Source organism: Anomaloglossus baeobatrachus, chromosome 7 (assembly GCF_048569485.1).
Source record: "Anomaloglossus baeobatrachus isolate aAnoBae1 chromosome 7, aAnoBae1.hap1, whole genome shotgun sequence".
NCBI classification, from domain to species: Eukaryota; Metazoa; Chordata; class Amphibia; order Anura; family Aromobatidae; genus Anomaloglossus; species Anomaloglossus baeobatrachus.
This window is the reverse complement of record NC_134359.1, coordinates 56,831,590-56,850,937: the sequence shown is the minus strand read 5'-3', so window position 1 is coordinate 56,850,937 and position 19,348 is coordinate 56,831,590. Positions and strand designations below refer to the sequence as shown.

General features: G+C 50.0%; 1 protein-coding gene across 1 annotated transcript in view; it reads right to left on the bottom strand.

Annotated features, from left to right (window-relative positions):
• The window catches only part of GORASP2 (golgi reassembly stacking protein 2), a 55,627-nt gene that overhangs the window by 19,026 nt on the left and 17,253 nt on the right, over positions 1-19,348 (bottom strand). The window contains exons 3-5 of the mRNA XM_075318862.1: positions 3,930-4,133; positions 3,373-3,459; positions 2,900-3,030 (exon numbers count right to left, since the gene is read on the bottom strand). Coding sequence (XP_075174977.1) covers positions 2,900-3,030; positions 3,373-3,459; positions 3,930-4,133 — 422 coding nt within the window. The remainder of the gene's footprint in view (positions 1-2,899; positions 3,031-3,372; positions 3,460-3,929; positions 4,134-19,348) is intronic.

Below are 19,348 nucleotides of genomic sequence, written 5' to 3'. Positions count from 1 at the left end.
CCCCCATCACTAATCTAAGCGAAAAGAAATAAAACACCGAAAAAATCCTTTAATTTGAAATAAATACAAAAAACACCCCACAACACCCCTGCCGGTCTGACATAATCCACACGAAGTCCCATGACTATTCAGCTTTGCTACATCTGAGGTTACAGTGCGCGATCATGGAACATGACTGAACGCTGTGAGGTTCAGGCAGACTGAGCTGTGATCAGTGGTGACGTCACTCAGGTTAGTCGAAGTCACAGCAGAAAGGTTCCCACAGTCATCCAACTGTGACCGCAGCTAACCTGACCTCAGGTGGGGTCAGTATTCTGAGGTCAGGTTACTGTGGTCACAGGTGGATGACTGTGGGAATCTTTCTGCTGTGACCGAGACTAACCTGAGTGACGTCACCGCTGTTCGCAGCTCAGTCTCTGCCTGAACCTCACAGCGTTCGGTCATGTTCCATATCCTCGCACTAACTTCAGATGTAGCAAAGCTGAATCGTTGTGGGACCTCGTTGTGGATTACGTCGGACCTACAAGGGTGTTTTGGGCGTTAACGAAGTGGTGAAAGAGGGTGTTTTTTGGATTTTTCTCCAAATAAAGGATTTTTTCAGTGTTTGTGTTTATTTACTTTCACTTACAGATTTAGTAATGGGGCGTCTTATAAAACCTTCCCATTACTAATCTAGGGCTTTGTGGCAGCTGCGGGCTATTAACCCCTCATTACTCCGATTGCCACTGCACCAGGGCAATCGGGAAGAGGCAGGTAAAGCGCCGGGCTTCTCGCATCTAATAGATGTGACAATCCTGAGCGGCTGCAGGCTGCTATTTTTAGTCTAGGGGGCACCCCAATAGGCATGGGCCTCCTCCAGCCTCAGAATACCAGCCCCCAGCTGTCGGGCTTTATCTTGGCTGGGTATCAAAATTGTGGGGGACCGCACGTAGTTTTTTAAAATGATTTAAATAATTTTCAAAGAGCCGTATGCGGTTCCACTTATCTTGATACACAGCCAAGATAAGCGCATGGCAGGGGGCTGCAGCCTGTAGTAGTATGGTTTATCTGTGCTGGGTATCATAATATGGGGGGACCCTATGTCAATTGTTTTATTTATTACCATAATACTCATCTGCAGGCAGCACCTGTGATTGGTTGCAAGCAGACGCTGTAACACAGGCTGGGGGCGCGTCTGACCGCACCCAATCACAGACGTCAGGACTGCTGGTGGGCGGGGAAAGCAGTGCATATTGATGAGCAATAATGCGCGGCAACGGAAGTAAATAGGCGTCAGCGGGAGCAGTGTACAGCTGTGCCAGAGCCTTTGTAAGTTGAAGCGCTTGCTTAATTCTTGTTTTACCTTTTTTTTTTTTTTACCCAAGTGCCGGATCCGGATCAACACCCATAAACCCAGGTCTGGCACTCAGGTAAGTTTGAAACTGCACGGATCTGGACTTTTACAGTCCGGGTCTGCCCATAACCAATCATGATTTTTTTTTCATATTTACATCATCATATATTTATACACACATACATACATACATACATACATACATATATATACACACACATATATATATATATATATACATATATACACACACACACACACAATCATGATTAGAATTATTTAGCTCCACATGATCATAATTTCCGCATTACACACAACTCAGAACAATTTTTGTGCTATTTTTCCTGGAACTCTTCTAATTATATATATTAGTAAGATTCCATAATAAATATATTTTATTCTTTACTAAAGTGTGGCCTATTTTTCTTATTAGATTTATGTTTGCGTTTATAGGCCACTCTTATTGCTACTTTAATTGGTAACTAGCTTTATTTGCAGTTCATTCAGAAAACAATAGAATAAAATGCATCTCAAAGACGACCACCTAGAAGGGTTTAAAAAAACAAAAAACAAAATAGTCTTATGAAAAAAGATGAATAATGCATAGTGGGGTGCACAATCTGCCACAGTAAACCAGAGTCTGCAAGAAGCAGTGGACTATTGGAGAGGTTTTACTGTATGTGCAAGTATTAAAGGGAACCTGTCAGGTCTCCTATGTGCCGAGAACCACGAGCAGTTCTGGGTGTATATTGCTAATCCCTGCCTAACCGTCCCTGTATATAGTAGCATAGATAAAGAGATCTTTAGAAAAAGTGTTTTAGGATATGAAAATGGAGAGAGAGGTAGAGAGGGGCTTTCATACACCGCACCAATGATCACCAATGAGATAAGTAAGATTAATGTATCTTTATTTTGCACAGGTCTACGTGTTTCTGGAGGCTCAGTTCCCTTCCTCAGGACTGTAAGGCATAAGAAAACATCAAATCATTGAGCTGAGCCTCCAGAAACGCGTAGACCTGTGCAAAATAAAGATACATTAATCTTACTTAACTCATCGGTGATCATTGGCGCGGTGTATGAAAGCCCCTCTCTACCTCTCTCTGTTATCTGCCTCCTGGGGTACTGCTGCCGTGATCAGGATATCCATGCTTGTACAGTAGTTGTGACTCACAACTCCATCTGGTGAGTAGGACTGCTCATTGAATTCACCCCGTGTATATTGGGCTAAGACCCTATTTGCGCTTTTTTTCCCACAGCTTTTTACCTTTTAGGATATGAAAATGAGCACAGGGAGTAGTCACAAGGGCATTAGTTCCCCAACTAGTCCGCCCTCTTAGCATGTTAGCACACCACGGGTTTAGGCTCAGGGCACAAGATCAGAGGTCCTGGCACTTCCCATCATGCGCACTAGACCTCTCTGAAGCCGGGATGCTTACTCCGGCTTCATAGTGCGCAGGACCCCAAATCTGCAATCTGTGCACACAGCCTAATGATCTTACTGGTGGGTTTTACAATGTAACCTAATGTGCATGAAGTGTGGTGTAGGGATAAGTCAGGTCCTCTTACCTGCCCTCTCCACCCCAGGCAGAGTTTGGTGTGATGACCACTTCTCGACAGTTGTCTGTGTCCGTGTTGTACACATACAGTTTTAAAGGCTTTCCTTCGTGGGTCTCAATGAGGGAGAACAGATCTTCAGACTGAAAGACACAAATCTTAAGTTTAAAGCTGATCCTATAGGCTCATGGGTAGATTAGTAAGTGGATTTGTGACCAGTGATGTCCAAGTTGCAGAGTGACCGGTGATAATGTTCTCTGGAGAACCCAAAAGTTGTTTGATCTAAGATGATGTCAGTACTTCACATCTTCATACATCAGTGTATCATAGCATTGCGTTTATGTCCCCTTTGTTATAGGTGCCACAGATATTAGCGCAGAACTTTTCAGATTAGTTTAATGGCCACCTATCTATACACACACGGCTGATGATGTGGACATGTAACTCATCCATATAGATCTTGTAGCTCATACAAGTCACGTTACCTCATTCATTACAGTGTCTGCTCCAATTATGTAGTCTGTGTGAGGTCTCAAGCCAGCTAAGGCCGCAGGAGAATTTGGCTCTACCTCCTAGAAAAAAAAAACAGGGGGAGGAGGTTAAATTTAGGAAATTCCTTACAATAGCAGAGACATCCAAAATATAACTACACATCTCATGTCACTTAACCCTAGAACGCACAAGCATAACAATCTACCATAGAAAACAAATGAGACCCCGACTCCAGCGATGTGTCACTTACTGGGTTGTTTGCTATCATTTTGATAAAATCCATGTTTTCCCTGCTGCAGATCTAGCAGTTATACAGAGCTCATGAATATGCTGGACTACCTGCAGCATGCCAAGTAGTCCTGTAATGATAATCTCCAGCTGATTAAACAGTAATTTTATCAAAACTACACTAAGCAGCTCAGTACATGACATATCGCTGGAATCAGGATCTCTGCCCCTACGTTATGCTGCTCTCACATTAGGTGGCAAAAACCTGGTGACAGACTCCCTTTAACATAAAATATCCAACACATCTCCCCACAGTACTCACCAACACATGCCAGACATTCTCATTGGCTCCATCAAAGCTACAAAACCTTATGCTGACCCCCAGCAGCCCTTGTCCTCCCCACATATTACTGGGAGTAACCGTTGCCTCCCTCAGTTCCAGTGTCTTGCTGCTATACACCACCATTTTTACAGGCTTCTCAACATTGGCCTTCAACAGATCCTTCAGTGTGTCATTGTCTTTATTCTATGGAAAGAAAAAGAAAAACTTTTTTTTAGTAATTAACAGGAAGACTAAAATTCAGAAACCTTAAAAGGGAACTTGTCAGGTGCAATATGCACTTGTACACCCAGAACTGCTCATGGCTCTATTACTAATTCTGCCTAACCGTCCGTGTATAACTAGCATAGATAAAGGGATGTTTAGAAAAAAGTATTTCTAGATGTTTTATCATATGCAAACCTCATTAGCATATTAGAAAGAATCTTTATAAATACTATTTCTATAGATCCCTTTATCTATGCTAGTGTATACAGGGACAGTTAGGCAGGGATTAGCAATATGCTCTGAGTGCATATTGCACCTGACAGGTTCCCTTTAAAGTCATTAAGAGTCTGTTCACACAAGGCAGATATGCCACAATCTTCAGATGGAAGTGTGGTGCAGATTTTATATCCGCAGTGGTTTAATGCATGCTGCAGTTTAACCACTAATTTCACCCTTTGATGTATTGCAAGATCCACTGAAAATCTGTAGCAAAATCCATGACAAATCCACATGGTTTTTGCCATGGATTTGTAGATATTGTTTCAATCAATACTCCCGTGTGTGGCCCCCTTGGAGTCATCCACCTAGGACCACTCTCCTTGAAAGCTTCCCCTGTACTGTGCTGATTGCTGAGAACTAGTGTTGAGCGGTCCCGAACTGGAAAAATCCGGATGCGCGCGGTTTCAGCGGTAGATCCAGGTCCAACCCGGACGCGGGATTCCGGGTGCCCGATCCGGATTCGGTAGGTTTTTTTTTTCTCCTCTCTCTCTTTTTCTTTCTGCTCCTCATTGACATATATTGGCCCGGATTCCGGATCGGATCTCGGACTGTATTGGCAACCCGCCACTGATCCGCCGGACCCGGATTATTAGCAATCCGCTCAACTCTACTGAGAACGTAATTTTTCCCTACAATGTCGGTGACATGTTGTCAGGTCTCTTTGCAGTGGCCTTTCAGTGCTGGTGTGAGGAACATATTTTTAACCTAAAAAATGTTGCATTAACACCAAATATTTCAAATTCACTATGGTAACGAGATAATGAACCACAGAATTTGTTGTGCAACTTCTCCTGAGTACACCAGCACCCCACATGTGGTCAAAAACTACTTTAAGGCACAGTACAAAGTGAAGAAGGGAAGGAGCGCCATATTGGAGTCCAAATTTAGTTGGAATGGTTTGGGGGTGCCATGTCACATTGGAGAGCCCCTTGAGGTGCCAGAACAGGAGAAACACCAAGTGACCCCATTTTACAAACTGCTCCCCTCACTGAATTCATCCAAGGGGTGCAGTGAGCATTATGACACTACAGGTGTGTCACAAAATGTTATTCTATTGGGCGGTGAACAAAAAATAATTACATTTTTACCACTAACATTTAACCCCAGACTTCCAATTTTCACAAGGTGAATAGGTAAAAGGCCCCATAATGTGATACACAATGTCTCCTGAATGTGGCAATACTCCACATGTAACTGTACATTACTGTTTGGCCGCACCACAGGGCTCGGAGGGGAAGGAGCGCCATTTGATTTTTGGAGCTCAGATTTTCCTAGAATAGTTTGCAGACTCCATTTGTAGAGGCCGAACAGAAGAAATCCCCCTCAAGTGACAACATTTTGGAAATTACACCCACCAAAGAATTCATCTCTGGATGCAGTGACTATTTAGTCTTTGGAAAACATCCATGGTGTCAAACACCATGAATGTTGCAGAATTAAAAATTGCGAATAAGTCCTTGTTGTGCCCAGTACATTATAGTACACGTACATTGTGCCCAGCTCGTGCTTCTGTAAATCTGCACCCCGTACATTTAAGCAGGCTCTCCTCACTACACCAATGCCAGACACAGACGCTAACTGTGGTTTAGGCACATTGTGGGGCGCATTTGGATGCGCAGATTTTGCTGAATTACTTTTTTTGAGGGGGGGGGAACCAGTGTTTTTAAACAGCTTTTGTTCTACCAGTAACGTGAAAGCCCCTTATATTTCTGTTAACTAATGATGGACCTGAGAAGGGACTTGTGTTTTTGTGGGTTGAGTTGAATGCCATTTGGTGACAATTTTGGTACAGAACATATTGGATCAGTTCACATTTATCTTGTGCTCTATAGTGAGCGCTTACATCGGGGTTTCCAGCTACATCTCTGAAATACGTGATTCAGCTGAAACCCGCGACAGATTCATTCATCACGTTTTTTCATAGATTTAGGGTACTTGCCCATGGACCAGACACACTGCATTCTGGTCGCAGTGTGTCTTCTCCTATGGAGAAACAACAGTTCTCTCCAAGAGACCGCAGCTGCCCGTGCCCACTATCAGTGTTTGGGGTACAGTGGACACTCTCTCTCTGTTTTCCCAGCTGAAGACACTCGCGTCTCCACAGCATAAATTGACATGCTGCATCTATGGAAGCCGCACCGCAGGTCAGTTTACACTGTGGAGAAAAGAAGCAAAGTGGGCATGAGATTTCTATCTATCCATCCACTGCGAAAACACACTGCGTCCAAAACGCTGCTATTCCTGATTGTGGGCACGCAACTTTACACATAATCCCGGTTCAAGCGCTCAGCGTAGAGCGCAGGATAAATATAAGCTGCACCGTAACACGATCTTTTAACCCCTTTACCCCTGGCCGATTTTCCGTTTTAGTCTTTTCCTCCCCGTCTTCCGAGAGCTGTAACTTTTTTATTTTTCGGTCAATATTGCCATATGAGCGCTTATTTTTTGTGGAAGAGTTGTACTTTTGAATGAAAACTTTAGTTTTACCATATCAATGTACTGGAAAACGGAGAAAAAAATTCCACGTGCGGTGAAATTGCAAAAAAAGTGAAATTGCACAATAGTTTTTGGCATATTTTATTCAGTGTTCACTACATGGTAAAACTGATGTATTGGTTTGATGCCTCAGGTCCGTTCGAGTTCGTAGATACCAAACATGTATACTTTCATCTAAAGGAGTTAAAAAAAATAAATCAGACATTTGTCCAAAAAAAAAAAAAAAGAGAATTTTGTTTACTTACCGTAAATTCTTTTTCTTATAGTTCCGACATGGGAGACCCAAACCATGGGTGTATAGCTTCTGCCTCCGGAGAACACACAAAGTACTACACTCAAACGTGTAGCTCCTCCCTCCGGGCTATATACACCCCCTGGATGACAATCTAACCAGTTCAGTGCAAAAGCTGAAGGAGGACATCCACCCATAAGTAGAGATAGAGTAAAACTCGGAAAGACCGGAACTCTGTCTACTAACAACAGCCGGTGAAACACACGGAACAAAAAACTGCCAACAGGCAACAGGGAGGGTGCTGGGTCTCCCATGTCGGAACTATAAGAAAAAGAATTTACGGTAAGTAAACAAAATTCTCTTTTTCTTCATCGTTCCTTATGGGAGACCCAGACCATGGGACGTTCCAAAGCAGTCCATGGGTGGGAAATAAACCAAACTGAGAAGTAGGCAAAACCTAACTTCACAAATGGGCGACAGCCGCCTGAAGAATGCATCTGCCCAAGCTCGCATCTGCCGAAGCATGAGCATGCACTTGGTAGTGCTTCGAAAAAGTGTGCAGACTGGACCACGTGGCAGCCTGACAAACCTGCTGAGCCGTAGCCTGGTGCCTGAAAGCCCAGGAGGCACCGACAGCTCTGGTCGAGTGCGCCTTAATCCCTGGCGGAGGAGGCACCTGAGAACACTGGTAGGCATCGGTGATAGCCGACCTGATCCAACGAGCTAGGGTCGGTTTAGAAGCAGCGAGACCCTTGCGCTGACCAGTGGTTAGCACAAAAAGTGAGGTGCACCGCCTAAAAACGGCGCTGCGTGACACAGATTCGGAGCGCCCGCCCCAAATCTAAGGAATGCAACGCCTTCTCAAAGCGATGCACAGGGGCCGGACAAAGAGAAGGCAATGAAATGTCCTGGTTAAGGTGGAAAGGAGACACCACCTTAGGGAGAAAGTCCGGAGTCGGACGAAGAACCACCTTGTCTTGGTGAAACACCAAAAAGGGGGATTCCGAAGAGAGCGCAGCCAAATCAGAAACTCTCCTGAGAGAAGTTATGGCTACTAGAAAAACAACTTTCTGTGAAAGTCTAAACAAAGGAACCTCCCTGAGAGGCTCAAAGGGGGGTTTCTGTAAGGCCGTGAGGACCAGATTAAGGTCCCAGGGATCCAAGGGCCGCCGGTAAGGAGGAGTGATGTGAGATGCGCCCTGCATGAAGGTGCGCACCTGAGCCAGTCGGGCGATACGCCGCTGGAACAATACCGACAGAGCCGACACCTGTCCCTTGAGGGAATTGAGGGACAGTCCTAGCTGTAGACCGGACTGTAGAAAAGACAGGATGGTCGGCAAGGAGAACGGCCAAGGAGCATGGTCGGAAGAGCGACACCAGGACAGGAAAATCCTCCAAGTCCTGTGGTAAATCTTGGCCGAGGAAGACTTCCGAGCCTGAGTCATAGTGGAGATGACCTCAGAGGGAATGCCTGAAGTCGTCAGGATCCAGGACTCAAGAGCCACGCCGTCAATCTGAGAGCCGCAGAATTCTGGCGGAAGAACGGACCTTGAGAGAGAAGGTCTGGGCGGTCCGGGAGGTGCCACGGCACCCCTACGGACAGACGGAGCAGGTCTGGGTACCAAGCTCGCCTGGGCCAGTCCGGAGCAATGATTATGACTCGACGGCCCTCCATTCCGATCTTGCGCAGAACCCTGGGCAAGAGAGCTAGAGGGGGAAACACATAGGACAGACGGAACTGAGACCAATCTTGGACCAGTGCGTCCGCTGCGAAGGCTTGAGGATCGTGGGAGCGAGCCACGTAAACCGGAACCTTGTTGTTGTGCCGGGAAGCCATTAGATCCACTTCCGGAGTGCCCCACTTGCGGCAGATTGATCTGAACACTGATGGATGCAGGGCCCACTCGCCGCTGTCCACGGTTTGACGGCTGAGATAATCGGCCTCCCAGTTTTCCACGCCTGGGATGTGGACTGCAGATATGGTGGACTTGGAGTCCTCCGTCCACTGGAGGATTCGTTGAACCTCCAACATCGCCAGACGGCTGTGTGTCCCGCCCTGGTGATTGATGTAGGCAACCGTTGTCCGACTGAACTCGAATGTGCCTGCCCGCCAACAGGTGGTGAAAGGCTAGGAGAGCTAGAAACACAGCTCTGATCTCCAGCACATTGATCGAGAGGGCTGATTCGGACGGAGTCCAAGTGCCCTGTGCTCGGTGATGGAGAAATACTGCTCCCCAACCAGAGAGGCTGGCATCCGTGGTGAGGATCACCCAGGACGGAATCAGGAAGGAGCGTCCCTGTGACAAAGAGAGGGGCCGAAGCCACCACTGAAGGGAGCTCCTGGTCTGTGACGACAGAGCCACCTGCCTGTGCAAGGAAGAGATCCGCTTGTCCCAACAGCGGAGAATGTCCAGCTGCAGGGGACGCAGATGGAACTGGGCAAAAGGAACCGCTTCCATTGACGCCACCATCTGACCTAGCACCTGCATGAGGTGTCTGATGGAATGACGGCGGTGCCTCAGCAGAGAGCGCACCGCCAGACGAAGGGACTGCTGTTTGACTAAGGGCAACTTGACAAGTGCCGGCAGAGTCTCGAATTGCATCCCTAGGTAAAGAAGCACCTGGGTCGGGGTCAGAGTGGACTTGGGCAGGTTGACAAGCCACCCGAACTGAACGAGCGTGGCGAGAGTGAGTGAGACACTCCGCTGGCAGTCTGCACTGGATGAGGCCTTGACTAGAAGGTCGTCCAGGTAAGGAATCACTGCCAACCCCTGGAGGTGCAGAACCGCAACCACTGCTGCCATGACCTTGGTGAATACTCGAGGGGCCGTGGCTAAGCCGAAGGGGAGAGCCACGAATTGGAAATGTTCCTCTCCGATTACAAAGCGTAGCCAACGCTGGTGTGAAACCGCAATAGGCACATGCAGATAGGCATCTCTGATGTCGATGGATGCCAGAAAATCTCCTTGGGTCATTGAGGCAATGACCGATCTCAGAGATTCCATGCGAAAGTGCCGCACCTGAACATGCTTGTTGAGAAGCTTGAGATCCAGGATGGGCCGGAAGGAACCGTCCTTCTTGGGGACTAGAAAGAGGTTTGAGTAGAAACCGCTGAACCGTTCCCGGGCGGGAACCGGAACAATTACACCGTTGGCCTGCAGGGATGCCACGGCCTGAGAGAAGGCGGCTGCTTTGGAGCAGGGAGGGGTGGACAGAAAAAAATATGTTTGGCGGGCTGGAAGAAAATTCTATCCTGTAGCCGTGGGAGATGATATCTCGCACCCACTGATCGGAGACATGTTGAAACCACACGTCGCCAAAGTGGGAGAGCCTGCCACCGACCAAGGACGTTGCTGGCGCAGCCAGATAGTCAAGAGGAGGCTGCCTTAGTGGCAGCGGCTCCTCCGGTCTTTTGAGGACGCGGCTTCGCGCGCCAGTTGGGTTTACGATCCTTGGCTGCGGTAGTGGACGAGGTCGAGGGCTTAGAGGATGACCAGTTAGAGGAACGAAAGGAACGAAACCTCGATTGGTTCCTGCCCTGGACAGATTTCCTGGTTTTAGTTTGTGGCAAGGAAGTACTCTTCCCGCCAGTAGCTTCCTTAATAATTTCATCCAGTTGTTCACCGAACAGCCGGGACCCAGTAAAGAAGGGAATTTTGTTTACTTACCGTAAATTCCTTTTCTTCTAGCTCCAATTGGGAGACCCAGACAATTGGGTGTATAGCTACTGCCTCCGGAGGCCACACAAAGTACTACACTTAAAAGTGTAAGGCCCCTCCCCTTCTGGCTATACACCCCCCCGTGGGATCACGGGCTCCTCAGTTTTAGTGCAAAAGCAAGAAGGAGGAAAGCCAATAACTGTTTTAAATACAAATTCAACCCGAGAAACAACCTCGGAGAACTGAACTGTTCAACATGAACAACATGTGCACCCGAAAAAAACAAACTTCCTAAGAAAACAGGGCGGGTGCTGGGTCTCCCAATTGGAGCTAGAAGAAAAGGAATTTACGGTAAGTAAACAAAATTCCCTTCTTCTTTGTCGCTCCTAATTGGGAGACCCAGACAATTGGGACGTCCAAAAGCAGTCCCTGGGTGGGTAAAAGAATACCTCGTGATAGGGCCGTCAAACAGCCCTTTCCTACAGGTGAGCCACCGCCGCCTGAAGGACTTGTCTACCTAGGCCGGCATCCGCCAAAGCGTAGGTATGCACCTGATAATGCTTGGTAAAAGTGTGCAGACTCGACCAGGTAGCCGCCTGGCACACCTGCTGAGCCGTAGCCTGGTGCCGTAATGCCCAGGACGCACCCACGGCTCTGGTAGAATGGGCCTTCAGTCCTGATGGAATCGGAAGCCCAGCAGAACGGTAGGTGTGAAGAATTGGTTCCTTGATCCAACGCGCAAGGGTGGATTTGGAAGCTTGCGACCCTTTACGCTGACCAGCGACAAGGACAAAGAGTGCATCCGAGCGGCGCAGAGGCGCCGTGCGGGAAATGTAGATCCTGAGTGCTCTCACCAGATCCAATAAATGCAAACCTTTTTCAAATTGGTGAACTGGATGCGGACACAAAGACGGTAAAGTGATATCTTGATTGAGATGAAAGGAAGATACCACCTTGGGAAGAAATTCTGGAATTGGACGCAGAACTACCTTGTCCTGGTGAAACACCAGGAATGGAGATCTGCATGATAACGCCGCCAGCTCGGACACTCTCCGAAGAGACGTGACCGCCACTAGAAAGGCCACTTTCTGTGAAAGACGAGAAAGGGAAACCTCCTTCATAGGCTCGAAAGGCGGCTTTTGGAGAGCAATTAGAACCTTGTTCAGGTCCCAGGGCTCCAACGGCCGCTTGTAAGGGGGGACGATATGACAAACCCCTTGCAGGAACGTGCGTACCTGAGGAAGTCGCGCCAGGCGTTTCTGAAAAAATACGGATAGCGCGGAGACTTGACCCTTAAGGGAGCCAAGCGACAAACCTTTTTCCAACCCAGACTGCAGGAAGGAAAGAAAAGTAGGCAATGCAAAAGCCCAGGGAGAAACTCCCTGAGCAGAGCACCAAGATAGGAATATCCTCCACGTCCTGTGGTAGATCTTGGCGGAGGATGGCTTCCTAGCCTGTCTCATGGTGGCAACCACTTCATGAGATAAACCTGAGGCCGCTAGGATCCAGGACTCAATGGCCACACAGTCAGGTTCAGGGCCGCAGAATTCAGATGGAAAAACGGCCCTTGAGACAGCAAGTCTGGACGGTCTGGTAGTGCCCACGGATGGCCTACCGTGAGGTGCCACAGATCCGGGTACCACGACCTCCTTGGCCAGTCTGGAGCGACGAGAATGGCGCGGCGGCAGTCGGACCTGATTTTGCGGAGCACTCTGGGCAACAATGCCAGAGGTGGGAACACATACGGTAGCCGGAACTGCGACCAATCTTGAACTAAGGCGTCTGCCGCCAGAGCTCGGTGATCGTGAGACCGTGCCATGAAAACCGGGACCTTGTTGTTGTGCCGTGACGCCATCAGGTCGACGTCCGGCATCCCCCAGCGGCGACAGATCTCCTGAAACACGTCCGGGTGAAGAGACCATTCCCCTGCGTCCATGCCCTGGCGACTGAGAAAGTCTGCTTCCCAGTTTTCTACGCCTGGGATGTGAACTGCGGATATGGTGGATGCCGTGTCTTCCACCCACGTCAGAATCCGCCGGACTTCCTGGAAGGCTTGCCGACTGCGTGTTCCCCCTTGGTGGTTGATGTATGCCACCGCTGTGGAGTTGTCCGACTGAATTCGGATCTGCTTGCCTTCCAGCCACTGTTGGAAGGCTTGTAGGGCAAGATAGACTGCTCTGATCTCCAGAACATTGATCTGAAGGGTGGACTCTTTCCGAGTCCACGTACCTTGAGCCCTGTGGTGGAGAAACACTGCTCCCCACCCTGATAGACTCGCGTCCGTTGTGACCACCGCCCAGGATGGGGGTAGGAACGACTTTCCTTTTGACAATGAGGTGGGAAGAAGCCACCACCGGAGAGATTCCTTGGCTGCCTGAGAGAGGGAGACCTCCCTGTCGAGGGACGTCGACTTCCCGTCCCATTGGCGGAGAATGTCCCATTGTAGTGGACGCAGATGAAACTGCGCAAAAGGAACTGCTTCCATTGCTGCTACCATCTTCCCTAGGAAGTGCATGAGGCGCCTCAAGGGGTGCGACTGGCCCTGAAGGCGAGATTGCACCCCTATCTGTAGCGAGCACTGTTTGTCCAGTGGAAGTTTCACTATCGCTGAGAGAGTATAAAACTCCATGCCAAGATATGTTAGTGATTGGGTCGGGGTTAGATTTGACTTTGAAAAGTTGATAATCCACCCGAAACTCTGGAGAGTCTTCAGTGCCACGTTCAGGCTGTGTTGGCATGCCTCTTGAGAGGGTGCCTTGATAAGTAGATCGTCCAAATACGGGATCACGGAGTGACCTTGCGAGTGCAGGACTGCTACTACTGCTGCCATGACCTTGGTGAAGACCCGAGGGGCTGTCGCCAGCCCGAAAGGTAGAGCTACGAACTGCAGGTGTTCGCTTCCTATAACGAAGCGTAGAAAACACTGATGCTCTGGCGCAATTGGCACGTGGAGATAAGCATCCTTGATGTCTATTGATGCTAGGAAATCTCCTTGAGACATTGAGGCGATAACGGAGCGGAGAGATTCCATCCGGAACCTCCTGGTTTTTACGTGTTTGTTGAGCAGCTTTAGATCCAGGACGGGACGGAACGACCCGTCTTTCTTTGGCACCACAAACAAATTGGAGTAAAAACCGTGACCTTGTTCCTGAAGAGGAACAGAAGTCACCACTCCTTCCGCCTTTAGAGCGGACACCGCTTGTAGCAGAGCATCGGCTCGGTCGGGCGGTGGGGAAGTTCTGAAGAAGCGAGTTGGAGGACGAGAGCTGAACTCTATCCTGTACCCGTGAGACAGAATGTCTCTCACCCAACGGTCTTTGACCTGTGACAGCCAAATGTCGCCAAAGCGGGAGAGCCTGCCACCGACCAAGGATGCGGAGAGAGGAGGCTGAGAGTCATGAGGAAGCCGTCTTGGTAACGGTTCTTCCGGCTGGCTTTTTTGGGCGTGATTGAGTCCGCCAAGAATCTGAGCCCCTCTGATCCTTTTGGACGAGTAGAATTGGGACCTGCCTGAGCCTCGAAAGGACCGAAAACCAGACTGTCCCCTCCTCTGTTGGGGTTTGTTTTGTCTGGGCTGAGGTAAGGATGAATCCTTACCCTTGGAGTGTTTAATGATTTCATCCAAACGCTCACCAAACAATCGGTCACGAGAAAAAGGCAAACTGGTTAAGCACTTCTTGGAAGAAGAATCTGCCTTCCATTCTCTCAACCACAGGGCTCTGCGTAAAACCACAGAGTTGGCTGACGCCACCGCCGTACGGCTCGTAGAGTCTAGGACAGCATTAATCGCGTAAGACGCGAATGCAGACATTTGAGAGGTCAAGGGTGCCACCTGCGGAGCAGATGTACGTGTGACCGTGTCGACCTGTGTAAGGCCAGCTGAAATAGCTTGGAGTGCCCATACGGCTGCGAATGCTGGCGCCAACGACGCTCCAATCGCTTCATAGATGGATTTTAACCAGAGCTCCATCTGTCTGTCAGTGGCATCTTTAAGTGCCGCCCCATCTTCCACTGCAACTAGAGATCTGGCTGCAAGCCTGGAGATTGGAGGGTCCACCTTGGGACACTGTGTCCAGCCCTTGACCACGTCAGGGGGAAAAGGATAGCGTGTATCTTTAAGCCGTTTGGAAAAACGCTTATCTGGATAAGCGTGGTGTTTCTGGATTGCGTCTCTAAAGTCAGAGTGGTCCAGAAAAGTGCTTAATTTACGCTTGGGATACCTGAAATGGAATTTCTCCTGCTGTGAAGCTGCCTCCTCCGCAAGAGGAGCTGGTGGAGAAATATCTAACATCTTATTGATGGACGCTATAAGATCATTCACTATGGCGTCACCATCCGGGGTATCTAGATTGAGAGCGGCCCCAGCATCAGACTCCTGATCAGTTACATCCGCCTCATCACACAGAGAGTCGTCCCGCTGGGACCCTGACCAGTGTGATGAAGTTGAGGGTCGCTCATAGCGAGCCCGCTTAGGTTGTCTGGGACTGTCGTCCGAGTCAGAGCCGTCACCCTGGGGTGCATGTGACACCCCCGGAGCTAGGAAGTGGTCCAGCTGAGGGGGACAAGGTGGCAATGAATCAACAGTGCCCATGGTCTGAGTTACTGGTCTAGACTGCAATGTTTCAAGAATTTTAGACATAGTCATAGACAATCTGTCAGCAAAAGCTGCAAACTCCGTCCCTGTCACCTGGACAGCATTCACAGGTGGTTCTCCCTGGGTCACCTCTAGCAGCGGCCCCGGCTGAGCAATTGCCACAGGGGCCGAGCACTGCACACAATGGGGGTCAGTGGAACCTGCCGGTAGAGTAGCCCCACATGCGGTACAAGCAGCATATAAAGTCCGTGCCTTGGCACTTTTGCTTTTTGCGGACGACATGCTGTTGTCTCCTTGAGAAATCTAAGGAGGGTATATAGCAGAAAATCACCAGCGACTGTACAGTGCAAAGTATTGCCAGCACAAAATACAAAGTACACTATGGCACAAGTGGGGGAGAGCCCTTGAGGGCTGCTTACCGCCCGCTGAAAAGCGGGTGTGAGGTCGTAGAATCCCTTGTCTGAGTCTCCCCGTCTCCCCTCTGCAGCTCAGCGTGCAGGCAGGAATGGCTGCCGGCGTCCTGTGAAGAGGGGCGGACCGTGGGCGTCACAAACAAAAGTGCGGGAAACTGCGTCCCACTGTGCCTAGTGTGAGGGCTGGAGTATGTAAAACAGACTCCAGCTCTTAGCGCTGCTGGTCTGTACAGCGTCCCGCCCTCCTCCTGACTGGCAGGTCTGGGGGCGGGAACGATACGAACTAGGCCGCAAAAGCCGGGGACTGTAGTAATCTAGCGAGGCCGTCATATATGCACGGCCAGCGCGGAAGTCCCCGGCGCACCACAAATCCCAGCCGCGACGCAGTAAAAACTGACCCCCGCGGCCGGATCGGCCGATCGTACTAAGTCACCTCACTCAGCAGAGCTGTAGTGAGTAACGGCACAAGCGCAGCAGCGCTGTTTACCCCGGCGCACTAACACACCCAGCAATGCTGCAGTGTGCGTGCGATAAGCACGGGGACACGGAGTACCTTGATGGAGCAGGGTCCTGTCCCTGAGGAAACTCCGCTCCGTATCCAGCAGATCCTCCAGGGGCTGTGGATGGAGCACGGCCTCAGTGCCCGGAGACCGGTAAAGTCCCACTTCACCCAGAGCCCTAATGGGGATGGGGAAGGAATCAGCATGTGGGCTCCAGCCTCCGTATCCGCAATGGGTACCTCAACCTTAACAAACACCGCCGACAGAAAGTGGGGTGAGAAGGGAGCATGCTGGGGGCCCTCGTATGGGCCCTCTTTTCTTCCATCCGACATAGTCAGCAGCTGCTGCTGACTAAACAGTGGAGCTATGCGTGGATGTCTGGCCTCCTTCGCACAAAGCATAAAACTGAAGAGCCCGTGATCCCACGGGGGGGTGTATAGCCAGAAGGGGAGGGGCCTTACACTTTTAAGTGTAGTACTTTGTGTGGCCCCCGGAGGCAGTAGCTATACACCCAATTGTCTGGGTCTCCCAATTAGGAGCGACAAAGAAAGGGAGACTCGCAAGGTACTTCTTAGAGGAAGCGTCTGCTTTCCACTCTCGAAGCCACAAGATCCTGCGGATCGCGAGGGAGTTAGCGGAGGCCACCGCCGTGCGGTGAGAAGCCTCCAGGATGGCTGACATGGCGTAGGATGAAAAAGCCGAAGCTTGAGACGTTAAGGCATCCATCTCAGGTATAGAGTCCCTGGTGAGGGAATGTATCTCCGCCAGAGAGGCAGAGACTGCCTTAAGCGCCCACACTGCCGCAAAAGACGGGGAGAACGAGGCTCCTGCCGCCTCATATACAGACTTGGCCAGAAGGTCAACCTGGCGGTCAGTGGGATCCTTAAGAGAAGTGCCATCAGCCACAGCTACGACTGTGCGGGCTGAGATTCTGGACACCGGAGGGTCTACCTTTGGAGACTGGGCCCATTCCTTAACCACCTCTGGTGGAAAAGGAAAACGGTCATCAGAACTACGCTTCGGAAAACGTTTGTCAGGACAGGCCCTGGGCTTGGTAACAGCGGTCTGAAAACTGGAGTGGTTAAAATACATACTCCTAGCTCTCTTAGGTGAGGTAAACTGGTGTATCTCTACCAGAGAGGCTTGTTCCTCTGACTCTGGTGGGTTGAGGTTCAGTACGGAGTTAATGGACGCAATCAAGTCACTAACATCCGCATCACCCTCAGACAAGTCAATGGGGTACATAGAGGTAGCGTCTGAGCCCACAGTAAACGAATCCTCCTCGCCCTGCACCTCGGCTCGTGAATCAGAGCCGTGGGACGAGGAAGGAGAAGGGTCCCTGCGTCTCCGTTTAGGGGGACGGGGTCCTAGGACATGCTCTGAGAGCTCTGCAGAGCTCGGAGCAGCAGAGGCACCCTGAGAAGAGGGCTGATGCATGGTCAGCAGTGTCCGGGACAGCTGCCCCATGGAGTCGGCAAAAGACTGGGAAATAGCTTTGGAAAAGGATGCTACCCAAGCCGGGGGTTCAGCCACCGGGGCCGGAGCAGCCGGAGGGACCCCTGAGGAGGCTCCAGGCTGAGACACAACCATGTTAGCACAGGCATCACAATGTGGGTATGTGCTTGGCTCTGCAGAATGAGCTTACATGCAGTGCATATAGCGTACAGCTTAGCAGTCTTCTTGCTCCGGGTGACAGACATGCTGCTGAGGTGGAAGCTCTGCAGTAAGAATACACTCGTATAGAATGTCCTGAGAGTGTATAATAAAGCCCACAACCAGAGGTTGTGGCTTACCAGACCGCTCTCTGTGTGTCCTCCGGATTCCACAGCTTGGACCGCCAGTAAAGCGTCAGCCTTCCTAGAAAGCAGCAGGTTCAGCAGCCAGCGCCGATCAGTGTGATAAACGCTGAGAAAATGGCGCTGGGAGGAGGAGGGGGGGCGGAGATTAGCCCAAGAGCGGGAAACCGGAGGGCTAAGGAGAGATGCAGGGGAGGGAAACATCTCCTCAGAGAGGAGTGTCCTCCCCTCTGCTGGATGGCCGGTGGGCGGCGCCACTCTATTCCCCTGCATGAATGACATGCAGAGGAAGATGAAACCGAAACTAGGCCCAAACAGAAGCCGGGGCCTAGATTTTAACATGCGGCCGACGAGCAGGCACCTTCGGCGCGGTTCTCAGGGGAAACCCCCAGAACAGGCCGGAATTTACAGTAAAGATAAAAAACATACTTTCCCCCTAATAAAAGTACCCGGGACCCCTGAAAAATGTCTCAATACTTAGCTTTTGAGACGCAGGGCCAGTCCCTGAGGGGGGGTTAAACGCTCCTTCCTGCAGGAACCAGACAGGGCTGCGGATGGAGACCGGTCTTCTGCAAGCAGAGAGGACCGTGACGGCTCCCACTTCAACCCAGAGCCTCTCAGAGGATGTGAAGGAGCGCGGCATGTGAAGGCTCCAGCCTTGTAAAGTCAACCTTAACAGCACCGCCGACACAGTGGGGTGAGAAGGGACATGCCGGGAGTCCAGACTGGACCCGCTTTTCTTCCAAATCTTTAAAATCAAAATAAAAATGAAAAAATCAGAGAATGCATGTGTGTGTGACCTCCTGAACACAAAGCATTGAACTGGTTAGATTGTCATCCAGGGGGTGTATATAGCCCAGAGGGAGGAGCTACACGTTTGAGTGTAGTACTTTGTGTGTCCTCCGGAGGCAGAAGCTATACACCCATGGTTTGGGTCTCCCATAAGGAACGATGAAGAAAGAATGGTGCTGTTTGAGTAATTTTCTGAGACCCGTAGTGTTCTCATTTTTTGGGATCTAGGGCTTTGTGATGGCTTATGTTTTGCGTCTTGAGCTGGCGCTTTTAATGGTACCATTTTTGTGCAGATGCTACGTGTTGGTTGCCTGTTGCTGCACTCAAAAATGTTTTGCAGGGACCAAAAAACGTAATTTTGGCATGGTCTGTGAGGCGATCCGTAGCTAGGTGACCCAGGGGTCATCCTGGTGACGACCCAGGGTTGCCATGT